The 9,384-nt window shown below is 38.7% G+C and overlaps 2 protein-coding genes across 2 annotated transcripts; one reads left to right on the plus strand and one right to left on the minus strand.

The window, feature by feature from the left end:
- Positions 1-1,331: 1,331 nt before the first annotated feature.
- LOC127812503 (mechanosensitive ion channel protein 10-like) lies at positions 1,332-6,437 on the minus strand. The gene is made up of 7 exons (XM_052352906.1): positions 6,073-6,437; positions 5,320-5,714; positions 4,462-4,955; positions 2,880-3,003; positions 2,458-2,751; positions 2,133-2,335; positions 1,332-2,036 (listed from the first exon to the last, which is right to left on the minus strand). The coding sequence occupies exons 1-7, from the start codon at positions 6,377-6,379 to the stop codon at positions 1,763-1,765; spliced, it is 2,091 nt and encodes a 696-aa protein (XP_052208866.1). The 5' UTR covers positions 6,380-6,437; the 3' UTR covers positions 1,332-1,762.
- Positions 6,438-6,990: 553 nt separating this feature from the next.
- On the plus strand, positions 6,991-7,458 carry LOC127812807 (uncharacterized). Its single transcript, XM_052353336.1, has one exon. It carries the CDS (start codon positions 6,991-6,993, stop codon positions 7,456-7,458), a length of 468 nt encoding a protein of 155 aa, XP_052209296.1.
- Positions 7,459-9,384: the final 1,926 nt, after the last annotated feature.

The raw sequence follows: 9,384 nt of genomic DNA on the forward strand, positions 1-9,384 counted from the left end.
TGTATTATTATTTGGGGATTTGGCGCTTTCTTTAATCATAATAATCTATGAACTTTATAACGTGAAATTAATTAATGAATTAAATTAGAAAAGTAAACCTCCCACTGGCCGCTCCACTAGGGCCATAGACTCCCAAATATTCTGTAAAGTGGGGGGGTCCACTCCCATGGGAGTGGGCAATGAAGACGGACGGTTGGCTTGGCGGCAGAATGCTACTTTGGTGGCGGCTGGTACACCTCATGTTGATAAGAACGGGTGGAAGAAGAAGTCTTGGGAAATGTTTTCCGCTGTGTATAATGGGGGATGAGGTGGAGGTGCAGCTTCCGTCGCTTTCCACGTCAGCTGGGCTGGCCTCATATTCCAAGGCCTTGTTTGGGAGCAGGTTTTTGCTTCCTCTTTCAACAATCGTAATAATTATATAAATAACATAGCTTATTAATAATCATAATTCAGAAGCAGAAAGTGTTTGCTATTAATTATTATAAAAGGATTTTAACCCGGCCCATCAAAATTTAACTTGCCAATTACAGGCCCGCTATTGGGGCTCCAAAATGGCCAAGACCAGCCCAATTGTCCACAGGCTTGAACTCTTATCATAGCATTATTATTCAAAGGGTAAATTTGGCATATTATTTTTGAGGTTTCATTAAATTATATTTAATTATTTTTATATTTTTTTTATTTTTATCAGCCCGTATCACTTAACCCTTGTCATTAATAAACACCTAATCGAGAAAGAAAAGAAATGAGATAAAAGAAAGAGAGATTGGTTTACTTGATCATCTCTTAGATCATGTGTGAATCACTACGATCTTATAGTGACCATAAAGGATGAATTACTACGTGAACCATTATTAAAGACATTTAAAATTATTTTTACTTTTTAGTGCTTTAGTAGTCATATAAAATTTATTATTAATTAATTATATTACAAAACTCAACAATTAAATAATTACGTCACTTGAAAAGTTATGTGATATATATGTTATGCCATTACGAGACTATATGTTATATCTAGTTAAATCACAAGATATTGTATATGTAACATTTGAAAACTAAATATATATGAATGCTTCAATCTTTTGCATTAATGTAGAAGAGGATAATTCAATCACTTGGTCTTCATTGGGTGTTAAAATATTTCATTAGAAAAGAAATGAAAACAAAAATTATTTACATAAATATGTTTTTTTATATATAAGAATATTTATTCACATATGAAGAATGGCTCGATTCTCCTATCAAAAATCGTGGAACCGAGTGGTGGGAGTCGCAAGAGAGGGCATCTCAAGAATGGCATGAAGATAAAGGCTATGAACAGAGATGGTTAAAGATAAGGGCATATCGAGCAAATTCAATTATTTTGTTTGATTATATATACTCATCTTGGCCATCCGTTAACCCTGGCCAGCTCTAAATCAAGAACTTTCAAGTGTCTTCTTGACAAGCTAGCTAGCTGGAGGCCAAATTACAAGGATAGAGAAGTAGAGAATATATATGCCCTCTTAGCTTATGCAAGACCAGGCATGAAAGATATATCTCGGTAGCCTCCATATTAATTAGTAAACAAGACCACTTCAACTGCAACGCCGGCCAAATCGTCTTGTAGCCTAGGAGATTCCAAACCGTAGCTAATTAAATACTATTAAGCTATGCGGCTTTGGCTACAATCTTCACTACGGATTACTTTTCATAGTTAGTTAATTGCTTTGTGCCGCCGATGATATTCAACTTTTTGCTACGAAAATTTTCTTCGAAAGTGTCAGGCTTGCGCAGGCTGTAGCCTCCAGTTGGCAGCAGCAACTTGGGTGAGATGGACTTCTTGAGGAAGAAGATGATACTTGATGCCAAGGCTCTCGAACATCTTCTTCATCTCAAGGATTAGATCCGTCATTCTGTTGTTCCTTTCGCCGTAGTTTTGATGGTTGATGGTGTGTTGAACGCAAAGACACATCTTCATCTTGTTCATGTCCTCTATCTCCTTGACTATCACCGAGTGCTTCGGGCTCCAGTGCTTCGGCTTGCTCTCTAAATACCTGTGGTTAAAGCACAAATATAGTAAAAGCCTTTCAAAAACATAAACCAATACATACATATATATATATATATAAATCATCGAAGATTATACGTACATTTGAATGGCCTTTTTGAGACCATTTATGGATTCAATGGAAGTGGAGACATCGACTGCGAAATTAACGGTGTCGCACATATCTGGGCTTCTGTAAAAGTTGCTAATTGGCTTCGTGAGAAGAACAGAGTTGGGATAGTAAATCTTCTCCATGTCGTATCTCAGAAACACAGTCGTCAATATATTCATCTCTTCTACAATCATCTGCATATACAGCAACCTCACGCCACATTAATATCTCAAGTGTTTATTTCATTATTTGGAGATATATAAATACACACACACATATATAATTAGATAGATGGATATATAGTTTGAGTGTGGACCTGGACGCCGTCGACGACGCAGCGATCGCCGATGTCGAAGGGGTGCATGACGAAGACGAAGATGATGGACTCGAAGACGGTCTTGCAGGTGTTCTGGAACATGAAACCCACCAGAACTAGCTGCGTTATCACGAACAGGATCACTTCCACTGTCGCCAATCCCATCACCAGCAGAGACACCACGGTTATGATCACGCTCACCACCGCGCTCGCTAGCCTGTGCAGTTGCTGGACCGCTGTCTTCGTGTCGTTTAGGGAATGCGCCAGGGCTTTTCGCTCCAAGTAAGCTCGAACCTAGTATCCTCCAAACATGTACACACATTAAATTAAAGTAGGTATTCATGTTGTGAGTAATAAGAAACATATCTATCTATCTATCTATCTATCTATATATATATTAGAAATATTAATGATTTAATTACCACCCAATTTCGGAAGGAAGACTTTGTGATCCGTCCAGTCTCAAGAGCACCTTCAAAGAGAGGGAAGATGGTGTAAATCTCGACCCTTGTTAGGAATCTCATCAGGTCTTCCTCTTCAATGTACCTTCATGAATTAATTAATAGTCAACCCACACCCATAATAATACAAATATATGGTATGTATGGGATCAGCTAGAATTCATCAAAAAATACTTTACGTACACATTTAGTTACTAGCAGCTAGCAGACCATCATGATCACGGTACGTATATATATATAGTTAATATCATTTTTTCTTTTATTTTTTTATTTTTGGTTTTGTTTTGCTTGCATTAAGATCAAGGCAAGAGACCAACATTAACAACAAAAGCATATCTATTAGCCTTGCGTAGACACCAAACTGTCGTTGAGGTTGTGGATTGGTGGGCCTCGCTAATTATTAGTCTACTCAGTATACCTTGATTAGTTATCAACTAATATTAAATTCTTAAATTTGTATAAGTTTAATTATCTAAATTTAATTAAGACTGACAGATGTATGAAAGAAATAGCTTTAACACTAATTCTAGTGATAAGACTCCCTAGGTTTAATATTCTCTCTCCAACCTCATGCTAGCTGAACACAAAGACCACCTGCTTAATTGCAGGTAATTTGGCAAGCATGTTAACTGGCTGAGGTTTATTTGTCTTCTGGCTGTATATCTGTATATATATATCCCACGCACCCATCTATAGAATTTTCCAAGCCATCAGCAGGCCTTTATCTCTGCTGTTTGTTTCATGATAGGAAAATGAGCACACATTGCCTATGATGTGGGAGGGAGAGAATATATTCCATCAGTTGGGTTGTCAAGTAAGAAACCACCAAATCTTTGCAGTGCCAGCTGCTGACCTCCAATACAAAGAGAGGGCCGGTCGAGAGAGAGTGAGAGAGAAGGAAAGCCATTTACTTTTGGAAGCATGCAAATGAGAGAGATAAGTGGGATATATATTCATACTTTAGTGAGAAAGAAAGAAAAAACAATTAATGGACATTTGCCCCAGCATGCGCTATATATGACATCACCATCCACCCACAAAGTGGTAGTTACTCTTTGCACATGTGGGAATTGAAGGTTGTTGTACACTTTGCATGCGGCACATCCATCCAGGATCGTACTGTTCTATATAGCTTCCCCTATCTAGATAGACCAAACGCGCCCACTATAAGGTGACTATATATGTACCGACAGCCATGATCATTACTCAAATGGGTGCAGCACTATACTCCATCTACGATCACACACAACCAACTCTATTTTTCAACTAGTTTCTTCACGGTTAGCTATATTGCCTTGTTGGTGTTTAAATCATATGTGATTATAGTTTATTCATTATAAGCTTAAAACTAATTAAAGAAAAAACAAAATCTATATATAATCAAATAAATATCAAAATTAGTGTTAAGCTAATACAATATTAACATTGATGATAAATTATTCTTTATGGGATTGTTGATGTGAATCTATTAATTATATTAATATTAAATGTCACACAAAATATTATATTATTCTGTTTGGAATAATTAACATTAAGTACGTACTTGGCACCGGGCCTCGCAACGTTCTTGAAGATCCTCTTGGCGCAATTCCGAGCCTCCCACTCACTGGTAATCTCCGACTCCGTCCGGCCAAACTCATCCACCGTCTTGGAGATCGTAGACAGCCCCACCGACCGGACGTAATTCACCAGCCTCTTCACGCTCCACGCCGACGAACGGCTTCCCGTGCTCAGCTTCTTCAGCGTCTCCATGTCCACTCTCCTCGACCCGAACTTCTTCGACTTCGACAAGCTCTTCCCCTTCCTCAGCTTCGAATTCGCCTGATGGCTCCGCTGCTGTCGTGCCTCCTCCTCCAGCGCCACCTCGTCCATCGGCGGCCCCGACAGCGTCTCCAGAATGTAGTGGTGGAATACGCTCTCCTTCATCCTGTCGAAGTACGTGGCTACGTGGAACGAAGAGGCTAAGACCTTTACGAGGACGATCTTGATCAGCCATATGGTGGCGCCGATCAGCACAGCCACCAGAGCTTGAAACAGCTGCCGCCGGCGCCGGAAGGGCACGAAAGATTAGTATTAGATGAATCCAAAATATTTGTGAGTTTTAGGGTTCAAAACAGCTACAAAACAATGACATATTCTAGTGAGTGTGGCAATTTAAATGGTGGGTCACTTACTATTGTAAATAAAACGTTATTTATATTCTAGTGAGTGTTTCACCAGGCAGTGTGCTCAAATATCTTATAACATTTGAGAAAATTTCCTAAAGACTGAGGTTTTTGAAAATTTAACCAGAAACACCACGGCTAACTTCATCATCGATCGTCTTCATACAAACTCATTCTTTTCATTTTATTTGGTCATTTACCCTGAAAAAAATGAAAGTAGAACAAAAATTGCAAACCTTTTTCAACATCTTGTTCTTCTTGTGGACTTTGGCGTTGAACATGAAGGTCCAAGAGAGGAGAACTAGGCCCAGCCAGACACAGTTCTGGAAGCTTTTCCTGAGTCCATAGACGAAGTAGAGGACCCTTTCTCGGAGCATGAAGTTTCTCTCAATGAGGAAGACGATGAAGCCCATCACCCAGCCGGAGACCAGCCGGCCGCTGAAGAGCACCATCACCATCAAGCACCATTTCCACGACTCCAAGCCCCAGGTTTGATGATGCTTGAACGAAGTTATGGTGAGAGAGCAGACCAAGCAAGTTAGTATGATTAGAAACAGTACCCATTCCACCAAAACCCTCGCCCGGATCTTTCTTCTCTTCTTCCTGTACTGTACTCTCGTTCCTTCTTCACCTTTTTAAGCAAGTCAAGATAAAGATATAATATACATAAGACAAACCTACTTATATATATAGATATATAGATATATAGATATATCATATATATATCATACTGCATCGCTGTAAATCGGCAATAGAGAAGGAGAAAATTGAAATGCTAATGTAATGAAGTTCAAATATTTTTCTTATTTTTTTATCGAATTCAAAGAGAACTTGTCCTCTTTGGGTGCGCACAGAGTAAGCTCATTGAGCTGAGCACACGCAATAAGCCCGGGTTAACGGGCCAATGCATTCGGCACTCTAATGGGTGGAAGTAATCGTTTTTAGAGGTGCCGTATATGAAAGTTGGATTAGTTAATATATATACGCACCGTCCTCGAGCTCTTCGTCATCGATATCGCTGCTGTAATCGTCGTCGCTGACGGAGAAATTAGGTTTGAGGGGCTCGAGCTCTTCGGACTCTGGGATGGATCGGTAGGGCGGCGGCGGAAGGTTGAACTCGACGCTGCGAGCTTTGGGCTTGGAGAAGCTGAGGCGGCGGAGGGTCTGGGCTCTAGAAGGGAGTTGGGGAGGCGGGGTAGTCTTGGGCTCGCCGGCGGGGTGGGATTGTTGGGTTCTGATGTTGTTCGGTTGGTCGACGAAGACAACGACCTGATCGGAGTTTGGTTTCTGATCCATGGCAGAGCTGAGCTGAGCTTAGCTTTTACGGGATCAATTTGGAATGAGCAATTCTCACTTCTGGCTGTGCTCCACTACTAACTCTGTATATATGTGTGTGTGTGTGTGTGTGTGTGGGGCGGGGGGGGGTGGGGGGGTTGAATGGGGGGTCCCTTTGAAACAATAAGAGCATGTCCGGGAGTGCTATTTTGGAGTGTTATTTTAGTATTTTACAACTTTAAATAGTATTATGGTACTTTTAAATTTTATATCTACTCCAATGGTAGGTTGCAAATATAGGTGCCATTTTAATATTTTAATATTTTTTATTAAAAAATATAATTAAAAATTTAAATTTCAAAATTCAAATTTTGACCACTGAAATTCAAATTTCAAATTTCAACTATTGAATTTGAAATTTTAAAATTTAACTGCCAAAATAAAAATTTAAAAATTTTAAATTCATCTATAAATATGATAATCTTTTTCATGTTTTCATTCATCTATATTACATTCTCTCTCTAAAATCATTCATCCTCTCATATTTGCATTCATCCATCAATATGAATCGTTATCTTAATATTTTAGGAGGGATCCTCAATATTGAGGAAGAAGATGATGATCAATTAGATATGCTGTATGATTCAACCAGAAGGTCAGAAGGATCTAATAGTGGACGGGTAAGAAGGCATCGTGGTTCTGTTCCAGGCCGTAGAACAATTAATCGTGGTAGAGTTGAAGGCCACGAAAGACTCTATCGTGACTATTTTGTAACCCCTTGTGTATATGAAGGGTTTTTTCGAAGGAGATTCCGAATGAGTCGTCATCTTTTTCTTCGAATTGCAAATGAAGTTGAACAACACGATCCATATTTCATCCAAACAACAGATGCTGTTGGAGTTCTTGATTTGTCATCCCTTCAGAAGATAACAGCTGCTTACAGAATTCATGCTTACGGAACACCGGCAGATTCTGTGGATGAATACATCAGAATTGGAGAAAGTACTGCCATACTTAGTCTAAGAAGGTTTGTGAAAGCTGTTATTGTAGTGTTTGGCGACCATTACTTGAGGCCACCAAACAATAGCGATATTACTTGATTGCTACAGATAGGGGAACAACGTGGATTTCCCGACATGTTAGGGAGTATTGATTGCATGCATTGGAAGTGGAAAAATTGTCCAACAGCATGGCAAGGTATGTATACTGGTCATTGTCATGAACCAACAATCATTTTGGAAGCTGTGGTTTCTCAAGATCTTTGGATATGGCATGCATTTTTTGGGCTTCCTGGTTCGCTGAATGACATAAATGTTCTAGATAGGTCCCTTGTTTTTTCATTATTAGCAAATGGTCATGCTCCTCCAGTAAACTATACAATTAATGGCCATGAGTATACAATGGGATATTATCTAGCTGATGGTATTTATCCAAATTGGTCGACATTTGTAAAAACAATTCCCTGCCCACAAGGTTTGAAGAAAAAATATTTTGCTAAAGCACAAGAGTCGGTAAGAAAAGATGTAGAACGGGCATTTGGGGTACTTCAAGCCCGTTTTGTAATCGTGCGTGGACCAGTACGCTTTTGGGATGAAGAAACTGTTGAGTTACATAGATCTTATCATATGCGCAGCGGAAATTAAAATTTAATTTGGAGGTATCCCGTTTTTCAGAAATTATGGTTTAATAAAACGAAGGCATAAACGAAAAATACCTCTTTGATGAAATCTTATTTCACCGTTAGATTTCCCGCCGTATAATCCTCCAAGTGTAGGATGCCGAGTCGGTCCACCCGAAATCACTTCTATTCAAGAATATCAAAGAGAGAAGATAAGTAGAAGAAATTTTTCACAAAAATTTCTAACTTACCTCTTGGATTCAAGAACACTTCTCCAAAATTCTCTCTACATTCAAGTGAATCAAGAAGACACTTATGAGAGAAAATAAGAGTTTGGAGCTATTTATAGTTCCAATTAAAAACTATTCTTCATTAAATGGATTGGGCTTCTCAAGCCCATTCCATTTAATGCAATTGGACCAAGCCCAATCCAATGGAATTTATTTGAATCCAATAGTGCCATTGGGCCAAGCCTAATGTACTAGCAAAAGGCCCAACCCAATCTATGATTAAATAATTACATTCATAATATAATTATTTAATTATTCTTATTTATCCAATAAATAAATGCACTATAATTAGTAATTATAAAATTACTAATTTATTTATTTTCTCTTTGAAAGTAATTTCTTTTTGGGTGGGACTTTCTGGGTCCACAAATAAATTGGCAACAAGAATAATCAACAATTAATTCTCGTAAATCATGAGTGACATCTAGCAATATATCATGATTACCCAATTTATTGTGAAGCGGGTATTGTGAACCTTTTACTACGTTACCATACAATACGGTCCTTCTATCATCCTATATCCCGACAAGATATGAGATCATGGTCAGTAGGTCGAATCTCTTAATCTTGTCATATGACCAAATCCAAAATCAATCTTGACAAATTATGACACAACCCGTATGGAACAAATTCCATCGTCATATTACCTCGGCCAAGGATTTATCGTCAAGTGATTACTGGATCGCATAGGATATCTTCCTCATAAATCTCGAGGTGATAGATTCCATGTCTAATGCACACATACCTCATGTATCACTGAATCAGGCACATAGATACGTATGATTATCCTTGATTAGAACAACCACATGATATCGTTGATATCCTAATCCACCAATACACAGATATCCATGTCATCTCAGGTCTAAGGACTAGTTGTAAAATCGCAGCTAACATTAAATCATTGACCCGTGAGAAATAACCCATGTGATTTAATGTTAACAGTCCCGTTCAGTGAACTCGTTCTTGTAACGAGCACCCACTTATCTTCCTTCTATAGCTCATACAGAATGGCACGAGACTCACCAACCTTATCTTTCAGTATCTCATACTGAAACAAGGAGGAAGACAATGTGCTGGCCTTTACGAGTTGCTATCATCCATGATAGGAATTCTATGGC

This window comes from Diospyros lotus, chromosome 11 (genome assembly GCF_014633365.1).
Source record: "Diospyros lotus cultivar Yz01 chromosome 11, ASM1463336v1, whole genome shotgun sequence".
Taxonomy (NCBI): Eukaryota; Viridiplantae; Streptophyta; class Magnoliopsida; order Ericales; family Ebenaceae; genus Diospyros; species Diospyros lotus.

Excerpts from the sequence above, each read along its gene's own strand:
- LOC127812503 (XM_052352906.1), bottom strand. The coding sequence starts at position 6,379 with ATGGATCAGAAACCAAACTCCGATCAGGTCGTTGTCTTCGTCGACCAA. Across the intron at positions 4,956-5,319 it reads AGAACAAGATGTTGAAAAAG|CTGTTTCAAGCTCTGGTGGC; the intron begins GTTTGCAATTTT and ends CGCCGGCGGCAG. Across the intron at positions 2,336-2,457 it reads GCGTCGTCGACGGCGTCCAG|ATGATTGTAGAAGAGATGAA; the intron begins GTCCACACTCAA and ends CTGTATATGCAG.
- LOC127812807 (XM_052353336.1), top strand. The coding sequence starts at position 6,991 with ATGCTGTATGATTCAACCAGAAGGTCAGAAGGATCTAATAGTGGACGG.